The sequence below is a fragment of the Pyxicephalus adspersus genome, chromosome 7 (assembly GCF_032062135.1).
Source record: "Pyxicephalus adspersus chromosome 7, UCB_Pads_2.0, whole genome shotgun sequence".
In the NCBI taxonomy this organism is placed as follows: Eukaryota; Metazoa; Chordata; class Amphibia; order Anura; family Pyxicephalidae; genus Pyxicephalus; species Pyxicephalus adspersus.
Genome location: NC_092864.1, coordinates 48,262,318 through 48,277,929, shown reverse-complemented (window position 1 = coordinate 48,277,929; position 15,612 = coordinate 48,262,318). Strand labels below are relative to the sequence as shown.

At 36.6% G+C, this 15,612-nt stretch overlaps 1 protein-coding gene across 1 annotated transcript in view; it reads left to right on the top strand.

The window, feature by feature from the left end:
• Window positions 1-15,612, top strand: part of LOC140336042 (dynein axonemal heavy chain 11-like) — a 182,173-nt gene that overhangs the window by 57,375 nt on the left and 109,186 nt on the right. The window contains exons 26-32 of the mRNA XM_072419096.1: window positions 1,296-1,373; window positions 4,027-4,159; window positions 4,284-4,411; window positions 5,884-6,032; window positions 7,674-7,824; window positions 10,165-10,296; window positions 10,378-10,551. Of these exons, the coding sequence (XP_072275197.1) occupies window positions 1,296-1,373; window positions 4,027-4,159; window positions 4,284-4,411; window positions 5,884-6,032; window positions 7,674-7,824; window positions 10,165-10,296; window positions 10,378-10,551 (945 nt within the window). The remainder of the gene's footprint in view (window positions 1-1,295; window positions 1,374-4,026; window positions 4,160-4,283; window positions 4,412-5,883; window positions 6,033-7,673; window positions 7,825-10,164; window positions 10,297-10,377; window positions 10,552-15,612) is intronic.

The window sequence follows — 15,612 nt, the reverse complement described above, 5'->3', positions numbered from 1 at the left end:
ATCAGTACCCTCCTTCATATAAAGAGCCCTCTGTTTACATCAGGTGCCCTATTTACATTTGAGTTCCCCCTTCACATAAAGACCTCACTGCATGACAAAGCATTCATAAAACGCTGCAGCTGACTCTACAAACTGCTCCCCAACACATATAGAAGTGTCCTGAGCAGCTAACCCCGTAATGGGTAAAGTCATTGACTACACAAGGGTTAGGCAGATAGGTGAGTGGAGGTGGGGACAAGCATTATTTTTTACAGTGAGTATTGAAGAGGACTCTAGTTGCCTATATATTTGACATGCAGCTTTCATTAAAATGCATAATCCCTGATTATACATTTTTATCACTCCAAGCTAATTTTATGACAGTTTTACTTAACTTGCAATAAAAATGCTCTTTGCATCTGCACCAATCCCCCCACTACAATTTATCACTGTGTAAAAGGACAGAAATCAGCACGAACAGAACTGCAGCATAATGTATTTTTTTAAGCAAGAGAGAAAACAAACATATGCTATATGCTAATGTATACCTGGACAGCTGAGAGACATCATGCTGCAGTTCCCTGCTTTTAGAAACAGGATAAAAACAAATCAAAGACTGAAATAAAAGACAAGCACATGTGTTTACCCTTAAGAGTTAGCACTATGGCTTTGCAGCACTGGGTCCTAGGTGTAATCCAGGCTTTATCTGCATTGAGTTTGCATGTTCTGTTTATGTCTACAGTAAGTTTTGATGGCCCCCCATGCAAATAGCAGCCTGGCAGGAGTGAACTCAGGTACTTTGCAAGGTCACTATGCTAACCATTGAACTGCATATCTTTTTTATAATAGCTAAAAAAAGGAAATTCTGCTATAATCAATATAGGATTGTGTTTCTTGGAGAAAGAATACCTAATTTGGTGCTCCTTATATAAAAGAGGGAATCCGACATTTCCTCAAACATCCCTCCATGGAAATCTTCCAGGTCTATGTGTTTTAATTGCAGTAATTGATTCCAATCAGGAAACATTTGAGGGAATGTCAGATTCCCTGTTTTTATAAATAGAGCCCTAGGTGTTTATTTGATCAAAGAAGAGTTGGGTTCTTTATACTGCATAGATTATGAAGCAGGGAATCTGTCATTCCATCAAACATTTCCTGGTGGGAATCAATTACTTCCATTGAAACATTGGAGCTGGAAGATTCCCATGAGGTAATATCTGATTCCCTGTCTATAAATAGAGCTTTATGTGTTACCCTGATACACAGAATATTTTTGTTAGTGTTGCACCTCAATTGATCATGTTCCTTGCTCTCAGATCACTCAGTTGGAAGAACTATTGGAGGTGCGGCACTCAGTCTTTGTTGTTGGCAATGCTGGGACTGGCAAGAGCACAGTAAGTAAGAAATGGTCAGTAATGACCTTTGGTATGCGATAAAGATATTTGTAAGTACACAAGTACAATGTACCAACAGAACATAACGTTAGGAGTAACAGAATCACAATTTTGATCAAGTTTTGATTGTTTTTCAAGTGACTGTAGTGTCATCATCTTATGTACATTGACATGTTTGTATAGGCAGCCTGAGGAACATTCACATATTCTCAGTTACCATTCAGAATGCTCTGGGAGCCCAAAGCACCAATATGCATTACAATACAAACCCCAGTCCCTTACTCTGATTCATTGGTTTTACTAGTTTGTCATAAACCTAGCACAAGCATGCAGATAACAATGTGATAAGTTGTGTGTCAATTAACGGAACACCTGAGCTGCTACTCATTCAACGCACTACTGCTACTCACACCAAGCAAGCTGTAGTTTTAGAATATTGTTAGAAATGGCACAGTAAAAGGTTCACTTTAACTTTCCAGGGTGCTTTGAAAGTTAACTTAAACCACTAAGTGATAGATTTTAGAGAAGGGAAAGAAAGGGGCTTTTATAGCAACTTAAAGATATTTTTACTTACAGGTTACTCATGAAAGAGTTAGGCAAAATTTATAGTTACCACTAACTAGACATAGTTCACCTGATTTAAATGTTTATGTGAGAAATTGCATTACTTAAAGAACATAATTTGCATGATTTCGAGTTTAAAATAGCGCAGTCATCTCTGGCCCAACGCATTTCTCCATTAGGAAAAAATATCTTTAAAATGCCTTTAAAATCCCTCTCCTTCTTTCCTTCTTTAAAACAATTACTTATAACTCTGGGCTCTGGCAACCAGTATTATTAAAGTGGGGAATTTTGGTACACTTTTGCTATCCATCATCAAACCACTAAGTGCCTGTACATTCTGTTAAAATGTTCAGAAAGGAAGGAATACCCCTACAGAATCTACCACACGTGCTCTCAGTTCAGAGTACAGGCAGGTGTCCTTAAACATTTTCTAAGGGGTGTTCCACTGTTGTCACCACCAACAAACATGTCCTGAGAAATCATGTGCAGTTGGTGGAGTGCATGCATACAGACAGAATGTTGCTGCAAAAAAGAGCTGCACCACAACCTCCCCACCAGTGTGAACAAAGCCTAAGGCTACCTACACACCAGCAATAATTATCGTTGGAAACAAACGACTGATGAGCGATAGTCCGATTATTATTAAAAAAAAAAGTGAACAATGACTGGCCAACGTCACCGATGAACGAGCCGACCGTCCCGGCGGATCGGTTTGGGCCACAATCGCTCACTATTGTGTGTATGGTCATTCAGTGATAGTGGATTGTTCTGTGGTACACTTACTCCTGTACATGTCACTTCCTGTATCCTTCAAACGATCGTATCCAATGTGTGTACATTGTTGGTGGATTATATTTGAACGATCGTATCATTTCAGCATGTACAGAATTATGCACAATACGATCAATCAACATAATCGTGAATAATCATTGATTGGTCGTTAATCTTTAATTTTCTAATGACAATTATTGCACGTTTGTACCTAGCCTTACTCAAGCTCTGTCAGAGGGTCAGAAGGATGTGAATTCTGAAAGGCCTGTCAACACAGTGATGTAATATAAAGAAAAAAAATTATAGATTTAAAGGTTAAGAAAATAAGAGATGCAGGCAAAATAAAAATATTTTAAAAATATATAGTAAAAAAAAGACTGTGTAGGAATTGTATTTTTTTTTACCAGAATGTGTTTTTTCTTCTAATTGATTTCAGTTTAATTAGGAAGTATTTCTTGGGTTGAGGTTTTAAAGAGACCCTGTAACTATGACCATTTAAGGCAAAATAAATAGTGCCTTCCTATAGCACACCAGCAAGGTATACAGTACTTGCTAATCCTTGCTGCCACCTCCCTTGTTGAAATAGAATAGGAGTTCCTAATATAGGGGGAACAAGTGAGCGTTTTGGGGCCAATCAACAGGCCTGAACAAGGTATGTTTCATGGGATTCACTAATGGAGTAAAAATGGTATGTTCCACTATGTTTAATAGGATAAGGGTTTGTTTCTTAGTTTCTTCTTATTCTCAATATTGGTTCAGATCTTGAACTTTTATCCAATAATATTAGTAGTAATATTACATATTATTCTTATATTACTTTCAACTGCTGTCATGCCCTGCAGATATTTTATTACAGCAGTTAAACAACTTACTTTAGATAGTAACTGGCAGTTAGTATCAGAATATCAGGAGCAAACAGGGACTGTGCAGAATTCCCATTAGTAACAGAAGCATTGTGCTGGCCTGCACTTATGTGTTGACCGTAAGGTGAATGTAGCACAGAAAAAGCTGCCCTCGGTCTTGCACGCTTTTGGAAGGTCTCAAGGTCAATCACTTGTCTGCAATACACTCCAGCTGCTTCTCAACAGAATCCTTTGTGCACCATGCTTCCTCTGAACTTCTATCCTACTAATAGGGTGGAGGGAAAAAAAGCACATAATAGCAGAAAAGTCATTAGAGGCTGTGAAAATGTGGGGATACATCTGCCAAACCAAGAGATTTTGTAGGATTTCTTTTGGCCATGCTCTTAAGGAATGTAATAAAAACTTGGTCTTTATCTCCTGATTTTTACCATGATTAAACTTTGTCTTCAACGCAGATTCTTAGAACTTTACATAGAACATATTTCAATATGAGGTTGAAGCCTGTTTGGCATGACATCAATCCAAAAGCTGTGACTACAGATGAGTTGTTTGGTTTTCTTCACCCTTCGACCCGGGAATGGAAAGATGGTAATAATGAGTGAGACTGGTAGTGGTCAAATTTTCACATAATAATAACCATATTTTTAATTTATCTTTTAATTAAAGTTTTATTTATATTTTTATTATTTTCATTTATATTATTATTTTTTAGGTCTGTTTTCATTTACAATGAGAGAACTGTTCATCAGTCCTCATGATGGTCCAAAGTGGATTGTCCTTGATGGAGATATTGATCCTATGTGGATTGAATCATTGAATACTGTTATGGATGATAACAAGGTTTGTGTCTTTTGCTGAATAATAAAATTAGCTAGTAAGCAAAAAGATGTTTGTGCATTTACATTGAAGTGTAAATTCAAAATCTATTTTAATTTTATTTTGTTGTTCTACACAGTTTTCAAAAGTGAAAAAACTGAATAATTTTTTGCCAATTTTTCTTTTATCTGGAGATCATGGCAGATACAGAACTCACCATTTCAGGCTAACAGTGCTAATTCACTGCCTTGCATTTACCAGCTGTGTATTATCCTGGCTCCTTCAGTTGACCACTTGGGCTACCAATCAGGTCTACATATGCCTCTTGAATGGGCTTGGTAAAAACATTTTCACTAGGCAGGAAATGTAACAGGGACACAGACAGAAATAAAATATGATGGAATATTCTAGCCTTCCATCCTATCAAATAAATGGTAGGTCTTTTGAAATGTTATTGCAAAACACATGTTAAGCCTTACTACAGAAGATAACATGTAAAAAGAAGAAGAGAGAACAACTCTTCGTGGCAACTTCAGTGGTTTAAAAAATTATAATATTTTAACATTCTAAGCTATACAGAGCTCAGCTAAGTTATGGATCAGTACATAATTATCTCATGTTGTCGAAAGCTTGCAAACAAATTTCAGAGTAACGAAAAAAAAAAAAAATTGTCTGTGTTCCTGACACATTTCGCCGTATGGCTTCCTCAGGGTAGATTAAAGACCGTATTGATAGTTTCTGGGATAAAGATTTGTTCGACAGCTCAAATGGATGCAGACAGTGTGGTAAGAAGTTGGTATGTACAGTGAGTTGATATGGAGAGGGAAGAAAGTACCAAAAAGATGTTAATGACAAGTATGTGATAAGTAGTTCATTATAGCAAGCTTTAATGACGTAAATTACCTGAATAAATAAATCCAGATAGTAGGGTCAGCAAAGTGTCACCAAGTGGCTGCTGTTGAATGGTAAGCTAAACTTACTATCTGGATTTATTTTTTTAGATTAATAACTGCACTGAAGCTTATGTCCTAAGGTGCAGTTAGTGCTAATCTAAAGTGATGTGACCAGCTGTAGGCTATATACTTTTTGTTTAGGATTTTTTTCTACATCTTTAAATGATTATTTTTCATTTTTCTCTTTTGCCAATCATTTTTGTTTACTAAGAATGAGCTCCCCTTTGGCATGTCATCTTCTATAGCAGCTTTTATACAAAAAAAATATTGAAATTTGTATTTTCTAATAGCCTAACCCAAATATCAGAACAAATTACTGAGCTGTGTAGGCCAAATGATGCAGAAACAGGTTAATCCATGACTGGTAAATACTGTACAGTCCTCATTTGTAGTATTTTAACTGCATTGTGCCTGTAAAAATATAAACGTATAAAAATATAAACTTTTCTCAACTATGCTTGATGGACTTAAATGGCTGTCACTTTCTTAATAATATAACATGTTTAGACAACTGGTTAATGTGTTTTTACCTTTTGTCTATAGGTTTTAACATTAGCTAGCAATGAACGCATCTCATTAACACCTTCTATGAGGCTGTTGTTTGAAATCAGTCACCTGCGAGCAGCTACGCCTGCCACTGTTTCTAGAGCTGGGATCCTTTATGTGAACACCCAGGACCTGGGCTGGAGTCCGTAAGTACTGAATCCATGAGAATATAAAGAATATATATAAAGTATGTATCTACACCCTAATTTTTTAGATGGAATAGGGAAAGGTTAGAATACCTTTTAAGCTCCATGAGAAAGATTTCCCCTCACCTTATGTGCTTGAGACAAACTTTTACAAATCCTAAAATCTGCAACAGGGAAACAAGCAACAAAAAACATTTTATTGCATTTCATTACTACTTTTGGCTATATTTCTATTAGAATGTTTCCATTACTTCCTGTCCTGGTGTAACAATCTTTTTACAAGCCAAGGAGTGATAGAGTATCCAAAAAAATTGGGATGTAGATATACTTTAACTTTATCTCTCAGCCTGCACATGCAACAGATACTGATTGGTTCTTAGTGCTGTTCCTCCTATCTCGGCCAGTCTGAGCTCTGGTATACGGGAGGCTGACAGCAACATGGCACCAACTCAATGCATTTAAACATATAGAAATTGTCAAGAGAGCCTGCTGAAATTCAAACCGAGAATCAGAATGATAAAGAAAGGTGATTAAAATACTTTAAATGTGACATGGTTGTTGGTGTCAGATGGGCTGGTTTGAGCATTTACAACTGAGGATCTGCTGGAATTTAGAGAAAATTATCTAGACAAGGGAAAATATTCCATGAGTATAAGTTCTCTGGCCAAAAATGCTTGGTTGATGGCCAGACCAGTTGGAGTTGATGGAAAGCCAAGAGTAATTTAAATAACTACTAATTACAACCGAGGTATAAGCAGACTAAAACCTAGATTTAGCAGCAGAAACCCACCCCAGGTGCCATTCATGTCAGTCACAAACAGGTGGTGGTGATGTAATGGTGTGAGGGATTTTTCCATGGCACACATTGGGCTTCCAAATTTCAATTCAGCATTATGTAAATGCCACAGCCTACATTACTTTTGTTGCTGACCATGTCCATCACTTTATAACCACATCTTTTGATGGCTTCCACAGTCACCAGATCTCAATCCATTCCAATAGAACATGGGAAATTTGCTTTACCGATGTTTAACCATGTATGATTCTATCACATCAACATGGAGCAAATTCTCTAAGGAATGTTTCCAGCACCTTGTTGAATTTATGTATCTAAGCAAAAGAGTGCCAAGCTCAGTAAGAGCAAGGTGTAAATAATGAAGAGTACGTGTGTGTGTATATATATATATATATATATATATATATATATATATATATATATAAAACTTTTGAATATATATATATATATATATATATATATATATATATATATATATATAAAACTTTTGAAATTATTATCTGTAGAATGAAACACACTAACACAATTTCTATTAATTTATAATTATTCCTTTTCTAATTATTATTAATCCCCTAACAAATTTTGGTCTTCTTTTGTTAAATAAAACAACTGGCTATAAATTCACAAACATTTAAATCTGTATCTTGTAATACTAATAGAAGCTTTTGCAGTATTACCAGCATGGGAGCACCAGCATTACAAAGGCTTTACTGCTCTTTTTACTTTTGGACTTGCAATTTTGTTTGTTATTTACTTGAGAACATTGAGGACATCTAAATTAAATGCAAATCCCACCACACATTATAGCTGTGCTCTGTGTCTGATTTCATTCCTTTTTTCATTAGCCACGTTACCAGCTGGATTGAGACTCGTCAGGCTCAGTCAGAAAAGGCAAATCTGACCATATTGTTTGATAAGTATGTTCCTTACTGCTTGGAGCAAGTGCGATGTAATTTAAAAACTATAACTCCAATCCCAGAAAACAGCATGGTACAGGTAAAGGCAATGCATTTTATTTTGTTTTGTGGATTTTTCTCTCCTTTTTTTAAAAATGTGATCCTGGCACTCCGTGTTTAGAATGTCAGAAAAATGCAAAGTTTGGACAGATTGTTACTTGGAGAATTAACATACCGTGAGATTTAATAACACACCGCAAACTGGCAATTCTACATAAATTTTCTGCAGTGACATGCAAAATATCATGTACAGACATAATAGGATTATTGCCAACCCACCAAATTGAAGTTGGATCCCTTAAAAATCTTTTCATCTGTACGTACCACCACAAACCCCAGATGTCTGTTTTTGGGGCAAAAGTCCATTTACTGGTATTTTACTTTTTACATTTATAGTTCTTCCTTGTACATTAGTGTGTTGTGGGGGCTACTCTTGTTTCTCCATTGCATTGAGGTTTTACACAGCAAAGAATACCTACTGACTGGTCATCTTATGCACCACCACTTTGACTCAGCTTCTAACCATTTCCAGCACACATGTACACCCATTTTGCACCAGAACAATTTATTATTTCTGCTATAGTATATAATTTTGCCACTATTTAAAGCTTATCTTTGGGCATAAGACATCCCCCCTTTCACATCTCCTCCCTTTCACCTCCTAAATAGTCCCTAGTAAGAAAAACAAACCTCTTAACAAACTTAAACCATTTGGGTCGCAAGATGGTGCTATTAGGAGGGGACAGGCAGGAACCAGCAAACGTAGACGCCATTGCAGCAATTGATCAGCAGTCAAATCAACAGCATTCTTTGGATGTCGAACTTGGGTAGGTATATCTTCCTTCATAAAACAAGAACTGATTTGATCCTGTAGGATGGATAGGAGCGGGTTAGTAAGGAGGGATGAACACATTTCAAAATTGCTCAGAGAAGGAATTAGGGATAAAAAGTATTGCATGCATTTTTTCGCACAGACAAGGCTTTCTGCTGGTATTATTATTTTGCACATTTTTTATGCATAGACAAAATGAAAAAACTAAAAACTGCCTTAAATCAATATATATCAAATGATCTATATGTATATATACATGGAAATCAGATGACAATATTTACTAATGAAGAAAAGGCTTTTTTATAACTATTGTTATCCAGTTTTTGCAAGAGGTGGTAAAACCTCTCAAAGATTATTGCAAAAACTGCTAGTTTGAACTCTCATCTGAACACTCTTAAAAGCATTATGGTGTCTATTTTTAATGCAGTGAATCTGAAATTTACTGAAACATTCCCTGTTGGAGAATTAATTACTGCCATTTAAACACATGCACCTAGAAGATTAATATTATCATTATAGTTACACAGTATTTAATTAGCGCCAACATTTTCTGCAGCACTTTACATAGTCCATAGTCATGTCACTAGCTGTCCCTCAAAGGGTCTCACAATCTAATGTCCCTAGCATAGTCATATGTCATTTAATACAATTTAAGGTCAATTTTGGAGGAACCCAATTAACCTCACTGCTTGTTTTTGGAATGTGGAAGAAAACCGGAGTACCCGGAGGAAACTTATGCAATCTTCATGCAGATAGTGTCCTGGCCTAGATTCAAACCTATGACCTAACACTGCAAAGGCCAGAGTACTAACCTCTGAACCACCATGCTGCCCCATGAGAATATTCACTAAGGAATGTTTCATTGAATGTCAGATTCACTGCTTCAGAAGTAGATTTCAACATCAGATGTTCTATTATTTATTATTATAGCAGCAATTTCTACAGTTTCTTAGTTTACTGAGACTCCTGGCTGTCATTTCAGAGCGTAAGACACCCCAAAAACAATTATGTTCTTTGGGGTGTCAGTAACATGCCCAATGTCCACAACTTGTTAATCATTTTTACTGTTTTATTGTATTTTTTTTATGTTTGGTGCCAGTAACTTTTTTATGGATTTAAGGAGAAACAGGAGTTGTGCATAGACCACCTAGGCAGTGGCTTTGGGTGGCAGAAGTGCCCGGGATGGAAAACAGCTACCCACTCAAAAACACTTAAAACATTACAGGTCTCATACTACCTGCTTTCTTATAAGTTTAGTCTCTTTGGAGTCCTTATTGTTATATGTCCATTTTCCTGGTGAAATTAGGTAAATTCCACCTATCTTAGCTTTCAACACCTAGAACCAAACTGTTAACAGAATGATAGTTTGTCCCAGTCTTGCAGCCATTGTTTTAGGTTGCATTGACTTGGTGAGGTGCAACTGGTAGCCCCAAAACAAATTTAAGTAAGGTTTTTGGTGGGTTCCCCCTACTCTACTACTACTACTACCCCTACTGATATTGTTTCACCACTGAAATGTTTTCATAGATTTGTACTTTTTTTTTGCAGACCTTGTGTTCTTTACTGGACTGTCTTCTGACTGCTGAGAACACTCCTCCAGATTCACCACGAGAACTTTATGAGACTTATTTTGTTTTTGCCTGTGTATGGTCTTTTGGTGGAGCTCTTTTTCAGGATCAGGTAATATATAGAACAGTGTACAGGATGGGTAATTAAAAGGTGAGATTTTATATTTAATTCTTCTTTTTTTTTTGTTTTCAGCTGCTGGATTACCGCTTGGAATTTAGCCGATGGTGGAACAAAGAAATGAGAACTATTAAGTTCCCTTCTTCTGGGACTGTTTTTGACTACTTTATTGACCCAGAAACCAAAAAATTCACTCCTTGGACAGATAGGATTCCAGAATTTGAAATGACTCCTGATATTCCTTTACAGGTATGTACTGTTTGTATTTCCATCATAAAAAACAGGAAAAGCAGTGTGTCTCCAGAACAGACATTTTTTTTATGATGTCTTGGACATTTACTTTTTTGTTTCTAGTCCAGCCTTATTCCCACCATAGAGTTTCATGGTTCCTACTGCAGAAGACTGAATTTCTCTCATAATTTACTTCAAGACCAATGTAATAGGGAGGCTGTGCCATTGGTATGGCTATGACCTGTTGGTGAAAGTAATAATCAACCCCTAATGTGCAGAATATCACTCTGAGGAACTTCTTCAAATGGAGGTATTCTTATAGAAACTTGACATATATCTCATTACCATCATTTGGCCTGGATTTTGGAATATGATTGTATCGTTCCAAAATCTAAATTCCTACTAGTTTAGCATTCTTGGTCCACCTAGAATCACCAATGATTTAACAATTATGGAATTAACGATGGAGCAGCCAGTTAGACCCACTTTACGCTTGCTTTTTAATTTATTGCATTCCACTACAATAAATACCATTTAAAGCTATAATATAAAATTTATGTCACATTCCATTACTGGCATTACCACCTGAGTTTTTGTTATTTTGAGTTCCTATGTAACATACATTTATTAGGTATTGATTCTGTCAGTAGAGCCTTTACTTTTCTATTTATGTAATAAGCAACAACGCCGTTTTATTTTGGTGGTAAATTATGGAGCGGAGTTGTCACCATGTAGACAGGATAGTCTTTGATTTATTTTAAGTACAAGACAAACAAGCTAAACCAGCATCAGCTAATGCTTTTGAAGCACTTACAGCAATATTTTTTTTGTTTGGAAAAAAGGTTCCCTCCTACCAATGTTTATTCCAACTGTAACAGACACTTTTGTTAGACCACTTTGCCTGTTAAGAAAAAAAAAACAAAAAAATCTACTGACAGGATCAACAGCTAATAAAGCTTTTTTACAGAAGGAACTTGGATAAACAAAAACTTTTTTTACTGCAATTGACAAAATGCTACAAATATGTAAATTTCCACTTTTTCTGGGGACCCTGGCAGTAACAGCACTAAGCCGCTGCAGCATTGCCAGTCTAATGTGCAAATTTATTTTTACCATTGAGCTGCCTAACTAAACCCTAAGGGTACTTACTTGGGTCCGTTCCGTCATGGGCACCACCATCTTCTCCCTTCAGATGGACAGTCATCAGGCAGTTATAAAAAATTATTGCAGCTGGTACAACACTTGTTCCTTTGTGCAATAAGGACCTGCCTGATGCCAAATCAATGGAACTTTAAACCTATTCAGTAGCCCAGCATATAAGTTAAAAACTGTACAAGGCAGCCTGACAACACTGCTGCAGATTGCTGAGCAGTGGTTTAGTGTTGCCAACCTGCAAGTACAGTCAGGATCTCCAGGTGAGAAAATTTGCAACAGATCCACAAAAAAAATTTGAAAAAGCAAGTTGTATACAGTGAGACATGATGCCATACACACTGAACAAATAGATTTGGGGGTTTAGTTCTTTTTTAACTTAGAGCAATATTTAATCAAGAATGCTAACTGTTTTGTATAAGTTATTGCACTCAATATTTTTTTTTCTTTGCATTGTAAATGTAAAATGTATTTTAAAATAAATTGACTTACAGTTTCGTTGCTGCTTTTTTATTTTTAGTTTGCTTTTTGGATATATTTAAAAGACGGAGGAGGATGTTCTTAGGTAGTTTACATATGATTTGTGTTTATGGGCTTGTTTCTTTATCATTCCATAGAAGATTGGGAAAAATACCTTCAAGGTTGACGAGGACTGCAACTGACAGAGCTATGGCTCTTTTAGGTCCCTGTTGTCCATTTAAATTTTAATGTTTCTATCATTTGCTCCTCAGTGTGAATTAACAGCCTCACTACGATGTTGGCTTCCCGATTTGAAGTCAGGACTTAAAATTAATTCAATAGGGCAGATTTACAGCGATTCTATATTTCACCAGGCAGAATCAATAATGTGACTGAAGTGAAGAAGATAAAAATTTATGGTATCTTGCAATTTAATGGTTGAAAAGATGCAATTGAAGAGATCATAAATTGTGAAGGAGTTTATGCTTCGTTGCTTCTGATTCAGTGCTTGCTGTTAGAATCTGATTTGTGACTATTCACGAGGTGTGATTAATGATGTGATCGATTCTTGCTTCAGTGCAGTAAAGCCGTTGTAATGCTCTTCATTAGAATAAATAAAATAAATTGACTGAAGCTTTATAAAAACTGTGTAACATTTAAAATCTGAAATGTCAATTTTTTTCCTGGTTACAATTTAGCTTTCTTCAGGCAGTTTCCACCTACGAGCTATCATTCATTGTCATTCTGGGAGGGTATTATAGAGGCCCATGTGGGATGGGGTTAGTTTTATGCAAAGCTTACTGAAGAGGAAATGTAGAGTTAAATGGATGCCTGGCTGGAATCAGACTAATATGACGAGTGACAGAAAGATATTTCATCTGCCTATTAACCCTTTGCTTTAACTATACATTGCTTATCAGTGGGGCTGTGTTTAGACTTAATGTTGCTCTGGGCACTCATTAATGATAACCTTCTGTATAGCTAGTGGCTATTTCTGGGAAAGTAGAAACAGATTTTACTATTAAATTACCAATCTGTCTGGTTTAAATGTGATGCTAACATGGCAGCTGGCTACAGTTGCCTTAACTTCAAGAACTTGCGCCACCTTTCCAGCCCAAATCTTCATAAGATCTACCACTGCTTTTGTACCATAAAAGTAAACCAAACGGTGCTTAGGACAATGTATTTGTTTTTTTTCAGTTTGTCAATGGCCTGTGTGTACACTAGACCATTGTTAAACATCTTTTATTGCTAAAATTCTAAAAGATGTAAGGAAAGAAATATAATTTGTAATGTTTGTTACCTACCCCCAGGTGCCTATGTGAAAGTTTATCCTCCTGGGATGCCCATGTGGGATAACTTTGTACTGTCCTGGTTGCCAATGGGGGGACTTTTTCTCACTGCTTGCCTATGTAGGTGCAATATAGATAACTTTTATTACCTCTAGGGGTCCCTTTGGGGAGATTTTGATTTCGCCCACCTGTAGACTATGGGGGTTTTCTTTGCCCCCCCTAGGGGTCTATGTGGGTAATCTTTGTACCCACTTCAATGTCCATAGGGGTTATTTATATTATCTTTCACTGGATGCCCATGAAAGCAGGTATCCATATAGGTTATCTTTGTGCTCCCATGTTGCATCCATGTTGGTGATATTTGTAGCCACCTGTGTGCCCAAAAAAGCGATATGTGTTTTAGGTAGGTAATCTTTGTGCTCCCTGAAATTAGTACCCAGGATATTTGTGATATTTTTCCCCTGTTTCCTGAAGATCATTGTATGTGATTGTGGTGTATGTGATTGAATGCCCACATGGGAGATTTTTTAAAATTCTCTAGCCCAGAGTTGGCAGTTTGCATAATCTTTGTACTTGCCTGTAATGATGATGTGGGTGATCCCCTCCTCCAAGTGTTAGTGATCTTTTTACCTGCCTGGGTCCCAATGCAGGTGTCATTGTGATATTTTGTCATCTTCTGGTGGGCCCATGTTGGTGACTTTTGTTCCCCCAAGAGCCCATGTTGGTGATCCTCTGTCCCCCCTGGGTGCCCCTATTAATGTTCTCTTGCTCCCTGAGTGCCCATGTAGGTGATCTTTGTACCTGCCTGAGTGATCATGTGATCTTTATTTCCCCCTCCCCTAGGTATCCATGTGGATGATCTTTTGTACCACCTGGGAGCCCATCGGATAACCTTTGCTCCCCTTTTTGTCCATGCGGAGATCCTTCTCTCCCCCCCTGCTCAATTTCCTTGGTGAATGTTCATAGAATATGAAATATGTTACAATTAAATTGACATATGAAACACAGAACATGGAATATGGGACAAAAAATGGAATATTAAACCAGAAATATAAAACTCTGAACATGGAATAGTTTTCCATACGTCAAGCTCTTTGTTTCTTGTTCCATGTTCAAAGATCAACATACATATTCTAAATTCCATTTTCTAAGTTCTGTTTGCCATAATCCAAGTTCTATATTTAGGGTTTTAAGTGTCATAGTTGGTGTTCCTTGTTTGGCTCCATATTCCAAAATATATATTCCCAGTTTCATATTTCTAGTTCTATGTTTCATATTCTGAGTTCCATGTTTTGTTTTCCAGAATTAAATTCCATGTTCCCTATTATGAGTTATATTTTCCATTTTCCATATTTTTTAAACTTATTTTTATATTGTAAATTCTGGTTTCTAGTTTGAATGTTCAATACTTTGTTGTATTCTGATTTCTGTTTCATGTTTTATGGGTGATGTAACATTTTTTGAGTTCCCTATTTGAAGTTTCAAATTTTATGTGTCCTTTTTCAAATTTCTATATTCTAAAATTTGAGTTCCATTGTCTGGGTTCTATATTCTGAGTTCCATATTTATTTCTCCATGATCCATATTCAGTGTTTCATATTGCTATTACCAATAGGGCACCAAAGGTCAACTACACAGGCATCCACAAGGACACCCAGCAATGACCAAAGACTGCCTACATGGAAATGGAGGGGTGGTCAGAAACATGTATATCCAAATGGGCACCCAGGGGACAATGATCACCCATATGGGTACCAATGGGAATCACCCACATAAACACTATTATTGGTAATCTATATGGAACAAAGATGGCTCTTATGAGTACTGGGGGGACAGTAGCTTGCCAACCCAAGAAGCATAGGCTAGAGGACAACTTATATATTTTTACCTGACCAAGTATGTGTGTTTCCATTCAACCAGTCTTGTAATTTACATGCTTCTAACCAACTGTTCAGCCAGGAAAAGCATTCTACTACTACCTGGTTCTGCTTTCTGTGCCCTGGGTCACCTCCCTGTTTAAATATTGTGCTAGATTTCTACTTAGTTTAGTAACTACGGTGAAGCTGTGCTTAACTGTAATGCCCAATGACACGCAAGGGGAATAAAAAAAATAGGCTTTTGGTTGGCATACACTTTGATGATTGACAGGAACACAAATTGTTTATTGAAGTGTGAA